This window comes from Sminthopsis crassicaudata, chromosome 2, assembly GCF_048593235.1.
Source record: "Sminthopsis crassicaudata isolate SCR6 chromosome 2, ASM4859323v1, whole genome shotgun sequence".
Taxonomy (NCBI): Eukaryota; Metazoa; Chordata; class Mammalia; order Dasyuromorphia; family Dasyuridae; genus Sminthopsis; species Sminthopsis crassicaudata.
Genome location: NC_133618.1, coordinates 498,768,561 through 498,789,072, shown reverse-complemented (window position 1 = coordinate 498,789,072; position 20,512 = coordinate 498,768,561). Strand labels below are relative to the sequence as shown.

Genomic DNA, 20,512 nt, shown 5'->3' with positions numbered 1-20,512 from the left:
TGTACATATGTAACCTATATCAGATTGCTGTCCTGGGGAAGGGAGAAAGAAAAGATGGAAAGGGGGGATTTGGAACTAAAAGTCTTTTTTAAAAAATGTATATTTAAAATTATCTTTACATGTAATTGGAAAAAAATGCTATTAAATTTGGGGGAAAGGGAGTCAAAGCACAGAGTACAGCCCTAATACAAAGTCTAAACTATGGAATTATAACTGGAGAGAAAAGCAAATTAAAAAACACAAACCAGTATAAACAAAATTTATTGTAGATCTAGAAATCCCCAAATAAAGAGGGAATAACTATGTAACAACTGCAAAAGTGACTATAGACTTTCCCCAAGAATTACATAAATATATAAAAATAAAACAAGAAAAAATGAAATAAAAGCTTTGAAGGAAATAACTGGAAGGAGAATAAATAATAGATAATTTGAGTCAAGTAATAGCCTGTGAGCATTTAAAAATGCTAAACAGAAATCAATGACTCCTGAAAAAAAGCCAAAAAAATTAGAATAAAATCAAAAGATTGAAAAAAAAAAATAAAAGAAAATGTGAGATCTCTGATATCTAAAAAAACTGATTTGAAAAAAAGAATCATTGTACTCCCTAAAAAGATCCGTTCCCACTTACCTCCCCACAAAAGTTCTTGAAACTATTCTTCAAGAAATCAAAAATGAAAATTGCTTAGATCTTTTAGAAGCAGTAAAGATTTACAGATCAGTCCTAAAGAAACCCCCCAAAGAAAAGTCCTAGGAATGCCAGAAACAAAATCCAGACCTCCAGTATTAAATATATATTGTAAGCATTCGAAATAAAAAAAAAAAAAATGCTGTTCAAGTACCAGGGGATTAACACAAAATCACACACAATCCAACAACTTCTAGCATGTAAGAGACTTTGGGATACAATATTCTAAAAGACAAAAGATAAAAGATATTAGACCTCTTGAACTAGATGCCTTATGAATATCTTAATCTTAATGTGTTTAGAATCACTCATTATTCCTTCCTATCCCCAACTATTCTCTCTATTACTGTGGAGAGTAGCCTCAACTACCCAGCTTCAAAACTCAATTATCCTCTTCAATTCTTCATTCTCCCACCCTCTCAATCCAACCTGTTGTTGAGTCCAATCAATTCTATGTTTGTCTCCAATCTAAAGCATCTCTTCTATCATCTGACACTGGCACCATGTGTTACAAAACCTCACCACCACATCCCTAGTCTGTTACAATAGTTTTCTGATAGATAGCTCTTCCAAAGATCTTTCTTACTCAGCTGTCAAACTGGTTGTCCTAAAGCACAGATCTGACCATGTCACAACCCTATTCAATAAATGCCATTCAAACAGATACACACACACACACACACACACACACACACACACACACACACACACACACACACACCTCAACCAATAAAAGCCTTCCTATTACCTCCAACATCAACAAGAAGTTTTAAACCTTCTTCTGTTTGGCTTTTAAGTTTCTTCACAATCCCCTGCTCCTTTCTACATACTCTACAATACAGTAATACAGGATGATGAGGTCCTGAATGATGTGTTGAACAGAGAAAAACTAAAGAATTGATCCCTGAAGCAAACAGGGAGAATCTGGTTCTAATACAGATAAGTTTAGCTCCATAGCTGACCCTTTCAAGAGGTCACCCAATCAGAAACCCAAGTTATGTCAAACCCCTGAGACCTGACCTTCCATTGTAGGGGTCTCATACAGTCTCACCTTTCCATGTCCTGTAAGAAATCCTCAGTCATGTCCCTGGGGTTAAATTTTCCCTATAAAATCTACTTCTGGATCAAACCGCTACTGCCGTCCTTTGGGCCAGTCCACCATGACACTCTGCCTCATGATGTCTCTCCTAACTCCACTAAGTTTCTCAACCCCTTATAGCTTCTGCCTTATAGCTAACATTTTTAGGGTACTAATTCCCTTTCAGGATTTAGCTTGCCAGCTAAGGACATGCCCTAACCTTATGGGGTACTCCCTTTATACTAGATAATTGTGAGATTTATTGAACAAAATAAATAAAATATATTTTAAAAGATTTAAAGATTAAAAAGAAAAGAAACATTTGACAAAATAATATATTAAAATTTTAAGATAAAAATGTTTATTTTATTATTTAAAGATACAAATTTAAGATAAAAAAGATAATTTCAGTTAATCCAGGGTTGTAGGAACCAATGTAATAAATTTATATAGTAAGTAAAGTTAACAGAACCAGGAAGAGTTTATATAACAACATTATTTTTAAAATAAATTTTTATTGATCTTTTGTTACTGCATTGCTTAAATTTCTCTCTGTGTCCCTCTTTTCTCTTCCTTGAGAGTCATCCCTTATAACAAAAGGATTTTCCTCTCTTTTTTTAAACTCAATTTTCAGTTTCAAATTCTTTCCCTCTCTCTTCCCTTTCTGCTACCTTTTGAAAAAGTAAAAAAAACAAAAACAAAACATTTCAAATATGTGTAATCATGCAAAACAAATGTCCGTATCATCTATATCTATAAGGGAAGAAAACGAAAGAAAGAAGAAAATATCCTTCAGTCTGCACTCTGAGTCCGTCAGCTCTATCTGGAAGTAGATAACATGTTTAATCGTGAGTGCCTCAGAATCGTATTTGGTCATTGTGTTGATCAGAGTTCTTAAATCTTTCAAAGATGATTATGTTCACAGTATTGTTTGTATAAGTTGTTCTTCTGAGTCTAGTTACTTTATTTTGCATCAGTTAATACAAGTCTTCTCAGGTTTTTCTAAAAACTATTCCCTACATCATTTCTTACAGCACAATAGGACTCTAAATACATATACCATTAACCATTATGATGTGCTTCTCATCAGTTTACAATTCTTTGCTACCATAAAAACAGATGTTATATTTTTGTATGAGTCCTTTCTTTTTTGGGGGGGAGGGGAGAACTGGGGAGGAAGGAGAGATGATGTTAAATTTAGCAGCACTAATTCTTGGTAACTGAATGGGCATAGTTTAATAACTTTTAGGGCATAGTTCTATATTATTTTTCAGAATGGTTAGACTAGTTCATAGCTCCATTAAAGTTTTTCCATGTTTCCTCCAGGATATATCATTTTCCTTTTTTGTCACCTTAATTAATATTAGCATGAAGTGATACTTCATGTTACTTTAATTTGTGCTTTCTATTTATTAGTAATTTAGAGCATTTTTTCATAAGGCTATAAATAGCATTTATTTCTTCCTCTGAAAAGTGCCTATTCATATATGTTGACCCTTTAATAATTATGAAATGGTTTTTATTCTTATAAATTTGACAGTTCCTTAAGATCTTAGAAATGAAACTTTTATCAGAGAAATTCACTGCAAATATTTTCTCCCTGGTTTCTTATTTCTCTTCTCATTTTAGCTGCTCTGGTTTTGTTTGTTAAACAAAAACAATTGTTAAATTAATTAATTTATAATCTATTACAAACCACTGTCTTCTGACATGTACATAGAAGTGTTTTGCATTTTAGTTTGTATATGTACATATATGTAAGTGCATTGTATGTATATATATATATATATATTATAAAAATTTTACCTAATTCTACACGACAGTATTAAACCTTGTCACAGATTTTGTTCCCTTAACTACAATAGTGTGACCTTAACTACTGTTTCTGAAGGCAGACTTTTGTCTTCTGAAATGAACATAGAAATGCTTTTTTTTTTTTGCATTTTAGTTTGTATATGTACATATGTGTACATACTATGTAAGTGTGTTGTGTGTATATACATATACATAAAATAAAATTTTAAAGTGAATATGACTGTCACTAACTCTAGACTGCAATATCAAACCTTGTCACGTATTTTGTTCCCTTAACTATAATAGCATGACCTTTGCTACTCTTTCTGAAGGCAGAATTTCATCCCAGAACTCCCCACCAAGGGTTTCAACACATAGAGCAATGTAGTACATAGGGTAGAGAAGTTGACTATGTGTAATGCTCCAGTCAGCTGTTATACAGGTCAGCAAGTATCAGATACTGGACCTGGGATAAAGGAGCATCTGTCACTCAGGGCCTGGCCTGTCACGAACTCAGCCTGCCCTCTCCCAGGCCCTTAAATTACAGAGCAGCAGGAGGTCTCTTGTATTCTGTTTGACTGGATTTCAGCCTCTTGGGTGGTGGGAAGAGCCACTCCACAGCTTTCTCTCTGAGAGTGTTCACTTTTTGAGAGACAGCTAGAATTTCAGTACTAGATAGGGACTCCATTCCTATTTTTCTCCATGTTTGAGTCTTTTCTCCACAGAGGTGAATGGATGAGGAGAGCTTTCCCCTCTTAATTAATTATACAAGCAAGAGGACTTGGAGCTCGGGCTGCAATGGTCATGCTGCTTAATTATAGACTATTAAAAATTACTGTGTTCCATTCAGCTACTGCCTTGACTGTGACATTGGGCAAGCTTTCTCTTCCTTAGTTTCTACATTAGTGACCTCCAAGGTTCCTTTGTGCTTCAGCACCATCCCAAAATTCTCTCTTGCTTTTCAGATGTCAAAGGTGTTGGATATGTCCAACACCATTAGTTAGTGCCAGAGACCACCCCTTGCCACCTCCTGCTAGGGTAAAATGTACAAATAACACTCCCCAACTTTTTTTTTCCCTGAGGCAATTGGAGTTAAGTGACTTGCCCAGGATCACACAGCCAGGATTAAGTGTCTGAGGTCAAATTTGACCTCAGGTCCTCCTGACTTCAGGGCTGGTGCTTGGTCCACTGCACCCCCTAGCTACCCCTATGTCCCCAATTTTTAAGACAACTGTCAGCCAGAATTTCTGAGCTGGTGCAATGAAACCCACAACCTTTAGTCTATAACTTCTCCAAAGAAAAGGACTGACTTATCCTGGGCCATGCACAATCTAGGCTTGTCTGCACAAGTAGCCTGATATATGGAAAGGGCCTAGGACAGAAGGTTAAGATATCTGGGTTTTAGTTCTACCAACTTTGCTACCAACTCTTAGGGTGACCATGACTTCCTTGGACCTCAATTTCCTCATCTGCTAAATGGGGTTATTCATCATTACTCTTCTTTTAGAATCAAAGATCCAATATACATATGATGAGGCAGGGGCAAAGTTTAAAGTGCAAACCAAATATTTATTTATTGCAAGCCACCAGTATGGACTGGATCCTCTTTTATCTTCCAGAGATTTGTCCTCTCATCTTGTGTCGGCGACTGCCTCCAGAAGGAGCTAAAGAAAAGTACTAGAAGAGGTTTCCTAGGCTGCTGGATAATCAGAAAGCTGCAAAGAGTTCATTCAGTCTTGCTACTGCTAATAACCCCCTGATCAGGGGTGACAGCCTCAGTGAAGATTTCCTTCTGCTGCCTAGCGGTAATGGGGAGCTCAGTTGCCAACCTCAAATTCCTAGTTCTTTTTTTTTTTTTTTTTCCTTTTCAGCCTGGAAGATTTCCAAATCTCATTCCTTTCTTTAGCCCTGACTTCAGAGGAAATGGGATGCAGGATGGAGGTAGGGAGAGAGAGGTAAAGGGGACAGTAGGACATAGTTTCTAGCAGGTCTCTCCCTTCCTGCCATAGACACACACTGTTAGGAAATCCTAGATCACTGAAACTAAATTAGTGTGTATGTTACCTTGAGAGAGACTCCCAGGCCTTCAGTTCCCCCCCACCCTCTGTATAAAATGAGCTGACTGGTGGCCCCTTGCCTTAGCACCTTTGGGAGAGGGGAAGTGGTTTGCTGTAGTTTTGGGGAATAGGAGTGGGGAATCACAGTGGTAACGGCCCTGGTTTTGCCTCAGGTAAGGAAACACCAAAATGAACAGCAACAATCTCTCCAATGGGCCTAGGGAAACCAGTTTCTTCCAGCTATCCCTGGCTCCTGCTTGGAGATCCCCATGTCTCCTGTGGAGGTTCATTCTTTGATCCACAGATAAAACCTGAGAAATGAGAGAGGAAAAACCAAAAGGAAAAAAAAAAAAAAAAAAAAAAAAGCGAAATACAAAACCAGAGACAGACAGACAGACAGAGGAAGTGAAAGACAAAAAGTCACGTATAAAAGCCCTGATGCCCAAGAAGGCAGGAGAGTCTTGGGTTCAGGACCAGAGGATGAAGGGCCCCCAGAGCCTCCCCTCCCTCCCTCCAGTTCTCCCCCTTGCTTACCCCCGGCATTAGAGCTCATCGTGAGAAGTGGAATGGAGGCTGTGTCCACTGCTGCCCACCCTGTCCAGCCTCGGGTCCCTCAGGGTCTTACGAGAGCCATTCCAACCAGTGACCTGAGTGTCATCGTCCCAGATGGTGGACGTCTCTGTATCGCTCAGCCACTGGACGTCCCCTGCGTAATGGGTGGGGAAAGCAAGCAGGGGCCTCACAGCAAAAGCTCTCAGGTCCCGGCGAGAGAAGTGCTTCTTGTAGTCTTCACTGCAGGAAAGAGGCAGCATGGCACCTGGTGAGGCTCCCCTCCTGTGCCAGCAGGTCTGAGCCAACCGACCAGAACGTGGAGAGCCCCCGAGCCAAGGGCGTTCCTCCATCTCCAGACCACCCCTGCTCCTGAGTCTCACTTTGGATGTCGGTCATACATGATGGGCAGGAACTCATCCACAGGCAGCATCCTGCCCAGAGGCTGCGCCTCCAGCAGCTTTCTCGCGCCGCCCAGGGACAGAGTGTAGGCCAGAGTCCAGTAGGAGTAGTTGGCCACCACGAGGTGGCTCACGCCCTCCACAGCTGGCTCCTCTTCCCAGGTAACTTGCTTGCGTCCTAGGTATCTAGAGAGACCCAGATAATCACAGAAAGCTCCCCCTCCCAGCACCACCTCCCCACTCGGGCTAAGTCTTCCCAGCACTCTCCAGAGCAAGCCTGGAAAGGAAGGAGCCTGGCTAGTTAAAGGGCCTTGTTCCAACTCAGCCCCGAAGTTTTCTGCCAGGAAAGGTCTTCCCCCTCCCCACCTCACCTCGTCCCCTGCCCCATGATTTACATCAGGTCCCACTGCAACTGCTCCTGAGACACCTCCTCCATCAGCCGCTCCAGCCGCTGCCTGAAGCCCGCCTCAAAGCGCACGTCATCCTCAAACACCACGACCCGTTCCAGGCCCCGGGTGACCATCTGTACATACAGGGAAGGAGGGATCCACCTTTAAAGCCTGAGGACCCCATCTAAGGCCAGGCAGATTTCTGTTAACAGAAGTCCCAAGGGTGCCCCCCCAGTGCCAATCATTTCTTAAGCAACTTTGTATGCAGAGTACTGTGCCAGGAGATACAAAACTGAGGTAAGACAAGTTCCCATCATACAAAGTGTCCCAAAAGTCTTCCCATAGTTTCGAGACTTGAGATAACCTCTTCCTCAAATAAAATATCAGCTCCTCAAGAGCAGGAATTGTTCTTCCTCTGACTCTGTGTCTCTGTCTTTCTATCTGTCTCTGTCTGTCTCTGCTTCTCTCTATCTCTCTGTCTTTCTCTGACCCTTCTCTTTAAATCTTTGTACCCATAATGACTAGCCCAGTGCCTGGCACACAGAGACCACGTGATAAATGCTTGTTGATTGACTGAAAATTGAGGACCATGAAACATACATGAATCACTATGATACATATTTCCCAGAGTTCTGGAATTACTGATTTGCACTGGGGGATTCAGGGAAAGCTTTGTTGAGGGAGAAACCATCTGAGTTGGACTTTAAAGGCTGGCAAAGCAGGAAGGCATCCATAGGCTTGTGGCACGAGGAAGAGCCTGAGCAAAGAGAACAGAGATGAGAAAGTCTAGAATGTGTCTGAGACGCCAAGGGGTCCAGTTTGGCTGGAGCTTGAGGAGGGAACTTGAAGAAGGAGCCTGAGAGAGTGGAGGCAGGAAACCTTGTTAGGATCTTATTATTATAATAGTCTAATTGGGTGAATTAGGCATCAGTGGGAATAGAGAGAAAGGGACAGATTTAGCAGGTGTTATGGAGACAGTCTTTGGCACAAACAAAGGCATACCATTGACCTGCCCTTTAATTGGTGGTATTCCCTATTAATAAATTATATTATACTTAAGAAACAAATTATTTTTATTTATTGTTTAAATTTCCCCCATGATAATAAGTGGCAGTGGTGGGACAGGAAAGAAGAGCTTCATACCTCTTTACTAGAAACTTCCTTCTGATTTTATAGAGTCCAAGTAGAGAAACACCCTTAAGAGGAGAGCTTCCTGTTGAGGGATCTATGGTTGTGGGCTGATTCTCTTCCTAGTCATAATAGTCAGATCTTCTCCAGAAAAAGAAGGTAACTTAATAATCTTGTATGGTTTTTTTTTAAGTTGTTTTGTGTTCTAATTTATATCAGAAGCTTTATGTTATAAAATTTGGAAATATTTGGCAATTAGGTACCATTTCTTGGGTCAACCTTGGCAGGGAATCAATTCATTCCTCAAAGAAAATCAGGAGAAGCTAATTAGCTCATTGAATAGAGTGCCAGGCCTGGAGTCCAGTTCAAATCGGACACTTCCTAGCTGTGTGACCCTGAGCAAGTAACTTAAACCTATATGCTTCAGTTCAATGAGCTGGACAAGGAAATGGTAGACCACTCCAGTATTTTTTTGAAGAAAACCCCAAATGCGTTACTGAGAATTAGACATAATTGAAATGGTTGAACAAGAACATGAAGGCAGAATGGACACACTTGGTAACAGAATAGATAGGAGAGGTAGGGGAGGAGAGAGCCAAGGGTACCTGTAAACCCACAAACAAAAGAAACTGATAAATGGTGAGAGCCACAAGTCAAAAGTAGGAGCACAGTTAAAGCGAAAGGCAGTGAGCACGGTTTTAGACAGGTTGCCTCTGAGTTGCTGTGGGACATCCAAGTGGAGATATTTAGCAGGCAGTTTGGAGATAAAGGTCTGAAGCTCAGGGGAAATCAATCCTGGCAATAGAGGTTAGCTGTATAGCTGAAACTAGGAACTGGATTGGCAAAGGAGACAGATGCAACACGGCAAAAAAGAATAAGAATAGAATGTTGGGAGGAGAAAACATGCTTTAAAAGGCTGAGGGGAGGATAAGGAGCCAGAGGAAGGCTTTCTAAACCAAACAAATTGGAGAGGGATAACCAAGGCCATGATGACTCTCAAAGTGAGTGAGGAAAAATAATCTAGAGGGTATGGTAAATGATACAAAATACTAAAAAGAGGCTAGAGAGCTTAGTAGACTATTCATTTCGGGGACTGGTAGACTACTGAGCTCAGAGGCAGCAGTTTTGATAAAGAAATGGGGGCAGAAAAAAAATCACAAAGGGATGGGATTAGATTGGGTAGGAAGAGCAAAGATACTTCCAGCATAGACTACTTTGAAAAGTGGCAGAGAAAGGGAGGAAATGGAAGGATGGCTGGATAGAATAGAAGAATGGAGGGATAGCTTTGGGGGAAATAAAGAAACTTGGGCTTATCCATAGACAGGAGACAGAAAGATTGAAGATACAAGAGAAGAAGTAGGTGGCTAATAGAACAAGGTATTACAGAAGACCAAAGGTAGTGAAAGATCAAAGGCAGTGATGGAGAAATAATCCCAGGGATGCTTTCCCTATGACTAGAGAAAAGAACGTGGCACATTTAGTTCACATTTGTAGAGCTGAACACTTCTCCCTGTCCTGGTTTCTCCAGGTCTATATCCTCACCTCCTCCCAGATGGAGTAGTGGCTGAGGAAACAGCCCACCTCTCCCTTGGTCAATGTGCGGCCAGAATAGGGGTCATAGTATCCAGGAAGAAGGTCCACACCCAGGCTTTTGATGGAGCTGCTATTGAGTGCCCTGTAGGAAGATATGGTGGGTTCTGGCTTGGATTTCAAGTCATCCCCTCCCTGCACACCCATCCAGGTCCTCACATCTGAAACAAGTTCCCCTCCCCATTCATCAATAACTCAGAGGTCAGTTATAGCCCTTTTTCCAGAGACCAACCAAGTCAGGGTTCTCACCTGCCATCTACCGCTTCCAGTACCCGTCCAGCAATCTCCATCTCCCACAGAGAGCTCAGCATCCGTTCTCGGCGTTCGGGCCGACGGGCTAGGCTGATGACAAAAACCTTAGGAAACAGAACTAGTGGGCATCATCTTTCTGTCTCATGCATCCTCAATCTCTTTTTCAAAATCAATAAACATTTATTAAGTGCCTACTATGTGCTAAATTTAGGGATACAAAAAGAGGCAAAAAATAGTACTTATTCTCAATGACTTACAATCTAATCTACTCTACTTCTGTCTGCAAAGGCACTCAAGAGGTGTAGTTAAGTAGTATAGTGGACAGAGCACAGATCCGGGATCCAGGAGGACCTGAGTTCAAATTTGGCCTCAGACACTTGATACTAACTAGCTCTGTGATCCTAAGCAAGTCATTTAACCCTGCCTAGCCAAAAAACAAACAAATGCACTCAGGAATGAAGGCTCAAGGAAGGAAATTCATCCAAGCTCCTCTCTCCCTCTCTAACCTGGGACACATACCTCATCAAACCCCATCTTATTGGGTCTTTTGGGGGACAGGAACACATGGGCTGAAGGCTGCATAGGTGGGCCATCCACTGCAATAGAAAAATCCACCCCCAGAATTAGGTCATGAATTTAGCCTAGTTCCTTCTGGTTCTTAAGTCACTTTACTCCCTTCCCTCTAAACCTCCCATCCCATAAGATAAATTAGAAGAAACCTTAGAGATCATCTAATCAAACTTTATTATTTCATAATGGGAAATGACTGAATTTGTGTCACAGTAAAAAGTAGGGTTCTCAAACCAGGGAAACTGAGACATGGGAGGGAGAAATTCTAAGGGTAAGTTAGAGACCCACTGTCTTATCTTTTATTTCAGAAAGAGTTCAGGACTGGGCAATAGTAAGTCTGGGCTCTGGTTCCACCTCTGCTATTAGGTTAGTTATGTGACTTCCTCTGTCTGGACCTTATTTTTTTCAACTGTAAAATGAGGGAGTTGGCATAAAAAATCTCTAAGATTATTTCAATTCTGACAGTCCAAGATGCTTACTGGGTCACCGAATGGTACTGGCTGCTTGGCCCAGAGCTTCAGATCTACTGGAGTGAAGAGAGAACAGAATGCTGAGACAGTGTAGAAGGTCTGAGATATTATAGTAAAGTTACAAGTAGAGGGCCAGCTAGCATGGACAAATAATTAAACCTCTCTGAGTCTTAGTTTCTTTATCTATAAAATGGAGGCTTAAACAAGGTGACCTCTGAAATTCCTTCTAGTTGAGAACTATTATGCTACAGTCCTGCGTCCTATACCAAGGACAAGAATATGTAGAGGCTGGGAAAGGGCTAGCACTAAAATCCAGGAAAGGAAGACAGGAAGGGGAGAGGAAAGACAAAGCATGGATAAATGTGGAGAAGAAATGCATTGTCAGTAAAGCTTCCTTCACTGGCAGAGAAGATGCTGCCTGCCATAGCCCAACACTTATTCACCCAGCGCTTCCAAGATTAGATGGACAAAGTTGACTTTCTCATCCTCCAACCCCTGGTGTGATTTGACTGGAACATTCATGTACCCAAATCGATGCTGGTTGCAAACATGGACTGAAACACCTGGAGGAATGAGGCAAAGTAGAGGGGAAGAGAATCAAAGAATCTCAAAGCACCAAAGGTATCTCCCTTCCTCAGCTCTACCCACCCTTTAGCTTGATCTCTTCCCTACTAGCAGGAGGCAAAAAGTAAGGAAGCTCTCCTCCTCATACTCCCATCCTCAGCTGGTTTACCTGACTTCCTCCCAGGGAAGGCTTCAAATTCCTTTACGGCCTCCCCATTCCATGAATCTTTGTTCTAATATTTTGTGGTCTAAAGTCCCTCCCAGCTCTTATATTCACTGTTCTAAACCTCTTTCTAGAACTAACATTCTGTGTTCTAAGGTCTCTTCCTATGCTAATACTTTATATTCCAAGATCCCTTTCAGCTCTAACACTCTGGGTTCTAACATGTCTTTTATCTGTAATATTCTATGTTCTAGGCTCCTTCTAGCTTTGACATTCTGTTCTAGATTCTCATCTAGATCTAACATTCCATGATTCCCATTCCAATCACTCACCTGCAGCCTGGCAAGAATAGGCAAAAACAATAATGTCATCAAAGGGCCATGTGTAATTGGGATGGGGGGGATAGAAGGCCAGTTGGTCAACTCCCTTGCCCCGAAGGGCTAGCAGGAAGACAGAGTGTACCATGGGCACTTGGAAACAGCCCTGACGCTGTCGATTCTTGGTAGGAAAGTAATCAACTGTTCTTCGGTAATAACCCTAAGAAGAGGGAATGGGGACCAGAAATGTTAGGGGGTTGCCAGGCTCTTCCCCTTTCCCCCATCAGGCTCTACATTTCCATACCATCCACCCTTGCCATTATGACTAGACACTTTCTTGGAAGAATCTACTGCAATCTCAATACCCCAACTCCATCTAGAATCTCAAAACATATTAGGTTCTACCCATTTAGGACCTCACCTGTGGGGTGATCCCACACCAGAAATTGGAGTAATAAGTCTGGGAATCCAGCATAGGGGCTACAACTGGCAGACCCTCCCCAATCAGGAACTTCAAGGTTTGATTGTTGGTTAGGATATTGTCCGTGTCTGCAAACTAGGGGTGAACAAGACAGGATTAGTCATGGCTTAGTCAGTCTCTGGCAGGGGTCAACCAAGGAATACCCCTACCAGTTCCTCTGGGGTCCAGAGTAGATACAGGACCTTTCTTGGAGTTTCTGGTATGATCTGGGGAAGTGATAGAGTGATTGGATCAGGGATATGGCCCATTGAAACTGAGTAGCATCCCTGAAATTTTGTAGGCCAAATTGTCAGGATAAATGTTGGAGTGAGACTCTCTTACCAGGATATAATCAGCTCCCCAAGCTCTTGCAAAGTCCAAGGCTTCTTGTTTCAGCTCCATGAGGAACTGGTGGCGTTCCTTAGTCCACTGTTTGGGACTCTCTTCATCTGGATACAACCTGTACCAAAGATCAAATCAGGTCAAAGATCAAAAACCAGAACACTGCCTCAGGGAAAGAGGCCTTATCACTCCTTGGGATCACTGATCTGTGGGTCCAAAAACTTGGGGTCTAGAGTTGTAATTTTCCCATTTGCCAACTGTATGACCTTGAGCAAGAGAGTTGTCTTTCATCCCTTTAGTTTAAGACTTGGAATTGTATTAAAATGCAAATTTTAATTTGTAAGAGACTCACTTTACTTTATAGAAATCATTGGTAGATTAGTATAAATAAATTCACTGGAGCCCATCATGCCCTTCCATGCACTGAGTTTGGATTAGGAGGAGAAATCATTCATTCATTAAACAGTGCCTAATATATGAGAGCCTGGTAAGATTAAAAAGTTAAGGAACACAGTTCCCAGACTCTTAAGTCCAGACTACTAACCTCTAAACCAGTGGTCCTCAAACTTTTTAAATAGGGGGCCAGACTATAGTAAAAACAAAAACTCACACTCACTCTGCCCCTCAGCCCATTTGCCATAACCTTGCGGGCGGCATAAACATCCTCAGTGGGCTGCATCTAGCCCATGGGTCGTACTTTGAGAACCACTGCTCTAAACCGTCTGTCTTCTGGGATAAATTACACTCAACACTACTGTCTCCTTATCAGTTGGTTGCTGTTGATCCCATTTGGGGTTTTCTTGGCAAAATTAGAATAGCTTGCCATTTCTTTCTCCACCTTATATTATAGAATAGAAACTGAAACAAATAAGGTTAAGTGACTTGCCCAGGATCATATAGTTAGTTAAGTGTCTGAGGCTGGACTGGAATTCAGATCCTCCTTATTTCAGACCCAGGAGCTCTATTGATTGCACCACCTAGAAGTCCCTGATAATATAAAACAGGAAGGAATTTCAAATTATCATAACTAAAAAGGACTTAGGATCATCAAGTCCACGCCCATTAGTTTTAGAAGAAAAATTAAGAAAACTTGGACATTAGGGAGAGGTAGCAAACTAAAATTTCTGGGAAAATGATTCAGGGATCTTAATGGACCACAAGCTTGCTGAAAGGAAATACTTTTTAATAATTAGAGCTATATAGAGTGTGGAAAAGACCTAGAACCAAGGCTGGGGGTGGTAATGTTAAGCTTTTCAACTTATATTTTTGTTAGGGCTGACCTACCCTAAAGCCTTTCACAACTGCATTTAGTTAGAATAGACTTTCATACAGAAAGAGCTCTCAGACTCTTCCTGTGAACTACAAATGACATTGTCTTACAACCCTTCCCCTGGGTCCATCTTAATTCCCATTCCATATTCCATGTTTGCAAATTCATTCTATATTGCTTCCCTTTACACATGCTTCCATCCCAGTTAAACTTTCCTAACAGTCATTCCCTTGACTTAATATTTTCCTCACACTGGATATTCTATCTCCCATGACTGCATCACACAGGCTTGCTTCCATATCTGGAATGCTCTCTTCTTACCTCTATCTCTTAGAAAACTGAGCTTCCTCTTAGTTCCTTAGTTTAGATGCAGCACATCATGGGGCTTGGCCATAAGTTTTTCCACATAGTCTTTTTCTGGTTTTTTTTTTTCCCCATTTATGAATGCTTTCTCTTTCCCTAAATTGTTTTGCTGATTCTCGTCTGAATACCAGTTGTATCCATTAGTAAAATAAGCAGGTACAACAGTTTCATTTTTGTCTTTGTATTCCTAACCTAGAACTAAGTTAAATTCAATTTTATTTGAATTGAATCTCTGATCCCCAACTCTGCCTACCTTGGCTCGCCTTCAGGTCGCCATACCACTTCTGCATAGTCCTTGCCCACAGCAGCCAGCCACTCTTGAAGTATCTCTGTTGTATTGTCCACATTATGATCTGTGGCACACCTGTGGTCAGAGTAATCATGAGGAAGGGACAAGACTGAGTGACCTGTGACCTGGTTTGATGAGAGAGATTAGACAGCAACCCAAACTCCTCAAATGAGGACTAAATCTCACATCCTGTACCAGACCTGTCCAGTTATATTCCACATGAGGACTGACTGTTTTCAAGGTTAGGATATCTGAGAAGAGCCCTAACCAAGGCACAGCTAGAGGCATTTTGTTCAAGGGCACTGACAAAACTTTCAGTCCTTCAGCAATAGTTAAAAAAATTCAGCTTATCATCTAATTTGTAAAATAATCATTGTTGTTCAATCATATCCAGCTTTCCATGAGACCATTTTGAGTTTTCTTAATGAAGTTACTGGAATGGTTTGTCATTCCTTCTCCAACTTATTAACAAAAGAGTAAACTGAGGCAAATAGTGACTTGCCCCAGATTACACAGCTAGGAATTGGTCTGATGCTGGATTTGAATTCAGGTCCTCCTGACTCCCAGGCTGGTGCTCTATCTTTTGGGCCACCTAACTGCATTGAAAAAAAAAATTTCAATTTATGGGGGGAAAGCTATACATAAACTGCAAAGCAAAATAAACAAAAACAGGAAAACTAAATGTGTAACGTATATAAAAAGAACAAAATAATTAGAACTGAATGCTATACAAAGCTCAAGTTTTGCCACGAAAAAGACATAAAAATAGGTGCCTCCTCCCCTGATTTGTAGAGGTGGAGGGCTATGGATATGGAACACTGCATCTAACATCAAGCTTTTGTGATATTTTGGTTAGTTTTGATGAACTTTTCTTTTTTGGGTATATGATTGAGCTTTCTGGGAGGAGGAATATAGTCCTCAAAATTCTTAGTGTAGGTTTAAGCCTTAATAACTTAAGCTCTAATAGTTTAAACCTGCACTAAGACTGAGTCAGGAAATCCTATATTGGGAAATAGAGGTGATATAAAATAAAATAACAAAATAGAAAGCCGTGAGATGATGACTTGCCCCTTTAGAGGTACCCTTAAGCTAGCTGTTTGAGCTTTATTCCATCCCCAAAGTGACTTCTTCAGCAGCTGCTTCATGATGCCTCAGAGCCTCTGCTTTAACTCTCCTCACTTGAAACAAAGTTTCATGCAGTTTATCTTGGGCACAAAAAATTGCAAGTTATGGCTCTGAGGTTGTCTTCTGAGCTAATTAAATTGTGTGTGTGTGTGTGTGTGTGTGTGTGTGTGTGTGGAGGGGGAGGGAATAAACACACATATAAAATCCTCAGTTTGCAATTAAGGAAACAGCTCAGAGAGAACTATTGACTAGCCCTAATTATAGAGGTATTACATGGCAAAGCCTAGATGTGACCCCAAGCCATCTAAGTCCAAATCTTGGACTCTCTCCCATGTAAAACACTGCCTCCATCTAGAGATATAGTGGAAAGAAATGAGTTTGGGCTTCAGGTCCAAGTTTCAGCTCTTTCACAAACTTAAAAAGTAATCACATCACTTTCCCTTTCTGGGACTCAGTTTCCCTGTCTGCTACAAAAGGGGCAGTATTGCTCTCCTTGGTTGATGAGTTTTAAATGATCTCATACTTAAAGATTTCCAAAAGTTCAAGGAGTGGGAGATGTGGGGGGGCAAGGGAGAGATTCTTGAGCAGTGAGACAGAGGACTGGCCCCTGAGTTAGTGGTAACTAGTCTGGGTCACAGTCTCCAGATCTAGAACACAGTGAAAGAGGACAAAGCAGCTTTGAGCAATTAATAATAAAAGCACGGTGGTAAGTTAAAGGTGGCATTAGAGTTAGGGGAGTCTTTAGCTTCTCTCTACTGAGGAGAAGGGGGCAAATTTAAACAAAACCCCCAGTTTTAAATGTTCCTGTCCCTTTAAAGAGCAGAGAGCAAACGTGTCATTCTAAGCTAGGGGTGGGGACCAACTCTCTGGGCCCAAAATTGTGGGAATTGTGGGAGACCTCACTTGGCCACCAGCCCATACCACCCCTCACCAGCCAAGGGCTGGCTGTAGGTTATAGGGGGAGTCAGTCATTTCACCCGTCCAATCTACCCTCCCTTCCCCACCAGGTCTTATCTCTTCACTGATTTCCATGGATGGGGGAGGGGAGGCCCTCTGGGCTCCAGGGTGTGTCCTCTGCTCCCTCCCTTGGCTGTTTCAGGGCTCAGAGTAGAAACTGACCAGTTAGGTTAGGTCAGTTTCTCAGGCTCTCCCATAGAGTATTTTCTCTATTTTCAAGATCCTTCTGTACATCTGTACACCCTCCACCCTCCACAGGTCCTGAGAGAGCAAGGATTAGATTCCCTTCCTTTTGACCCGATCTTTAAGATAAGGGCAGGTATCTTGCTCCATCCCCAAAAGGAGAAATTGTATGAGAAGAGAAGGTACGGTAAAGATGGTATTGGACTTGATCAGATCCCATATTCGGAGAATATGTGGAAAAGGGTAAAACCCTCCACCAGAGCTGTCTAGGGCTAAAGATGGCAGCAGCTTGAGGACATTCCCTTAGCTTCTTTTCCACAAGTCTAACCGAGTGCTGATGGGAAAGGCAGCAAGCAGTCATCTGTACACCCTCCACAGGTCCTGAGAGAGCAAATGAGGTTGGACTGAGAAAGAAGAGAATGGGAGTTCTTGTCGGGGAAAAGAAGAGAGGCTTGGAGAGAGGAGTGGACATTTGGGTGGGCATAAAGAAAGGGCCTGAGTGGGTAGGGAGGGAACGCCAGGAGAGTGAGGGAGAAAGGAAAAGGCTGAGGTAGAAAGGGGGAAGAGAGGCGCCAATTTACAGCTCAGGTCAGGGTCCCGGGGCCAGCCCCAACTGGGGTGGGAAGTGGGGAATGTTGTCGGAGGAACCTCCAGGACCGGGGATGAGGCACAGGGAGATGGTTCCACCTCACGGGCCGTAGTGTCCGGAGAAAACAGGCTCTGCAGGAGGGCTAAAGGAGGGCCACTGTGAGATGGGGGCAGGGAGGCTCCCTGGGGTCTCTCACCAGAGGGCAAGGCGGGCCCGGGGGTAGTCCAGCCGCTCCAGGGCCCCGAGGTAGTACGGCAGGGAGTATCCGGCGTTGCGAGCCAGCACGGCGATGACCACGGTTGGAAGCGGGGGCTCCGAGGACCCCCAGGAGGGCCTGCCCCCGAGCAGCTGGAGCAGCAGAAAGAGGAGAGCAGAGGGCGGCGGGCGCATGGCAAAGCAGGCAAGAAGAGCGGCGCTGGCCCCCGGGGCTCGGAGAGCCGAGCCAGGCTGGGGGCCGACCAGAGCCGGGGAAAGGGGGGGAACCGCGGCTGGAAGCAAGGGGGAACCCAGGGGCGGGATCAGGGGAGGAGCGTCTGGGGGCGGGGCTAGTCCCGGGGCTGGGGAGACCGGTTTCCCAGCCCCTCCCACCTCCAAAGCTGCGGACTTCCAAGCATCTCTCGCCTTTCTTGGACCTAAATGTCCCAGAGAGCCTGAGCCTTCGCGGAGCCGGTGCTCGGACCGGCGAAGGAGCTCGAGGCCCCGCCCCCGGCCTTGACCTTGGGGCGTGGCAGAGCTGGTCCCGGGGATGTGGCTCTCTCGGAGCCGTCCCGCCAGACCCCTCCTTCCCCGCCCCTCCTTCCCCAGCCTCCGGGCTGCAGACGCGGATCTGGCTGGGACGGAACGTCGGGTTTTGGCGGGGACCCAGGACATGATCTGATGGAGTGGGGCGGAGGGGGGGTGGGAGTGGGGGAGTCTCAGGCATGGAGTGTTAGAGTCTTAGGATGTGGGAACCGAGGACGTGTGTGAGGGAGAACAGCTGGTTGTTTTTTACAGATGAGAGAAACTGAGGCAACTTGGTTCTGATCCCGTGGAGAAGGAAAATGTCAGCTGCTATTCCTTCTGGAGCGCCAGGAAGGGGCGCGGGGATCCTGGAGAGAACTTTGCCAGAATTCTCCCAGACCCCCCTTACTCTGCCCTCTACGCGCCATCTCCTGGTTAAAGACTAAAAGGGCAGGAAATGAGGCAGTGGAATTTGGCAGCTGCAGATTCCCAGGTTCTCCTTTCTCCCGTAATGGGGGGGGGGGGGGCAGGAAAAGGGACTGGAGTAGACAGGGGATTCCCCCGCCACTCCGAGGGTCACGTTACCAGGAGGAGGTTGGAAGGAGGGGGGCCGAGGAAGTGGCCGGCGAGGGAGCCTAAGGAGTTGGGAAGGTTATAGAGGGTTGGCAAGGTAAATCTGACCTTCTTATTCCTCTAATCCTTCTCCACCGAGAAGTGTCTCGTTCTCGGACGGGACGGCGAGGTCCGCAGGATCACCTGCGCTTTCTTTCTCATTGTGGTCCTTCTGGGGCCAGCATCTCCACCGAGGATAAGGACACACCGGTCGTGACTCCCTCGGTCCTTCAAACTGCAACAGTCCAAAACCAAACTTCAGCTTTTCCCCAAACCCATTCTTTCTTCTCTTCTTTCACTGGCAAATTCTCCGTATTTGTAACCTTTGATTCTCCCCCTCTTCCTCACTTCTCACACATTCAGCAGATCCTGTGAATTCTCTCTCTGCCCTTTCTTCTCTCCCTTCTTGCCACCCCCCCCCCATGGGCCATGGATAGATGGGCCTGGGTTACACCGGTCTGGCTCATGGCAACAATTTGGTGGCGATGCAGGGGGCTGACTGCTAGAGGAGAGTCAGGGAAGCTTAGGTTAATCCCACTTCAGACACATAGTAGCTGTGTACCTCTGGGCCTCACAGTCTCTTGTTCTGCCGGTAAATGTGGAGTTCGGACTCAATGATCTTTTCAGTTCTCTTCCCAATCTCTTGTTCTAACAGGTTAGGCTGCTTCTATTCCCTCTCTCCACCCCCATGACAGAAGGATCTTTCTCATGCATGGACCTGGTGATGGCAATTTTCTACTAAATAGCCTTTGGGGCCTACTAAGGAAAATTCAAAGTTTGGGGATTTTTTTTGAGCCTTATATTCAAAACCCTCCAGCTTACCTTTATAATAATATTTGATATATTGCATTATATAACAATATGTTATTATAATATAGTTTTTATAATACTATTAATAATAACAGCTAAACTGTTCATATATTATCTGGCTTGATCCTCAGGACAACCCTGTGCAGTAAATGATACTATTCCCTCTAGTTAACAGGTAAAGAAACAGGCCCAGAGAAATAAAGTGGCTTTAAAGAATCCTACAGCTAGTAGGAGACCCCGGCAAGCCTCCCTACTCCCTACTCCCAGTCCAGCACTCTATTCTGCATCCAACAGCCTATAGATAGACATGGCTCACATAAGTCTTGTCTACTCACTTCTCATTACAACTAAACTGAACTGAATGATATTCTTTGTCTGTTTCTTATGTCTCCATGAAATAATCTTCCATTCTTTAAAACTCAGCTCAAACAACATCGCCTCCAGGAAGTCTTCTTTGATATAAAAACACAGTTGGTAGCGACTTTCCTCCACACAACTTTATTATTTAGGTCTCTTCTTTATTATTTATCACTTTATTTTCTAACCTTACACTCATAAAATCACAGGTCCTGTCCCTATGGCCATCTATTATATTGTTCATGGATTATAGTGTATTCTGGTAATCTGTGTTTTTATCACCCTACTTGGATTAAACTTGTTCAAGATAAGGACTGAGTCTGCTAAACTCTGGACTTCTCCAGAAGCTCACAAAATACTTTATACTCTGTAGGCATTTAATAAACATTTGTTAATTGATGGATGCCACTTTTATCATTATCATCA

General features: G+C 43.3%; 1 protein-coding gene across 1 annotated transcript; it reads right to left on the bottom strand.

Moving 5' to 3' along the window:
• Nucleotides 1-5,107: 5,107 nt before the first annotated feature.
• Nucleotides 5,108-18,247, bottom strand: CERCAM (cerebral endothelial cell adhesion molecule). The gene is made up of 13 exons (XM_074293791.1): nucleotides 17,784-18,247; nucleotides 14,698-14,808; nucleotides 12,812-12,929; nucleotides 12,431-12,565; nucleotides 12,025-12,229; nucleotides 11,409-11,528; nucleotides 10,445-10,521; nucleotides 9,923-10,029; nucleotides 9,626-9,758; nucleotides 6,962-7,089; nucleotides 6,549-6,752; nucleotides 6,151-6,408; nucleotides 5,108-5,927 (listed from the first exon to the last, which is right to left on the bottom strand). Exons 1-12 carry the CDS (start codon nucleotides 17,975-17,977, stop codon nucleotides 6,159-6,161), a joined length of 1,782 nt encoding a protein of 593 aa, XP_074149892.1. The 5' UTR covers nucleotides 17,978-18,247; the 3' UTR covers nucleotides 5,108-5,927; nucleotides 6,151-6,158.
• Nucleotides 18,248-20,512: the final 2,265 nt, after the last annotated feature.

What these genes read in the sequence shown, in the direction of transcription:
- CERCAM (XM_074293791.1), bottom strand. Translation starts at nt 17,977, where the DNA reads ATGCGCCCGCCGCCCTCTGCTCTCCTCTTTCTGCTGCTCCAGCTGCTC. An exon ending in CTGGAAGCGGTAGATGGCAG is followed by an intron (nt 9,759 to 9,922) that starts GTGAGAACCCTG and finishes ATCTTCCTACAG; the next exon opens with GGCACTCAATAGCAGCTCCA. An exon ending in ATGTATGACCGACATCCAAA is followed by an intron (nt 6,409 to 6,548) that starts GTGAGACTCAGG and finishes TCTTTCCTGCAG; the next exon opens with TGAAGACTACAAGAAGCACT.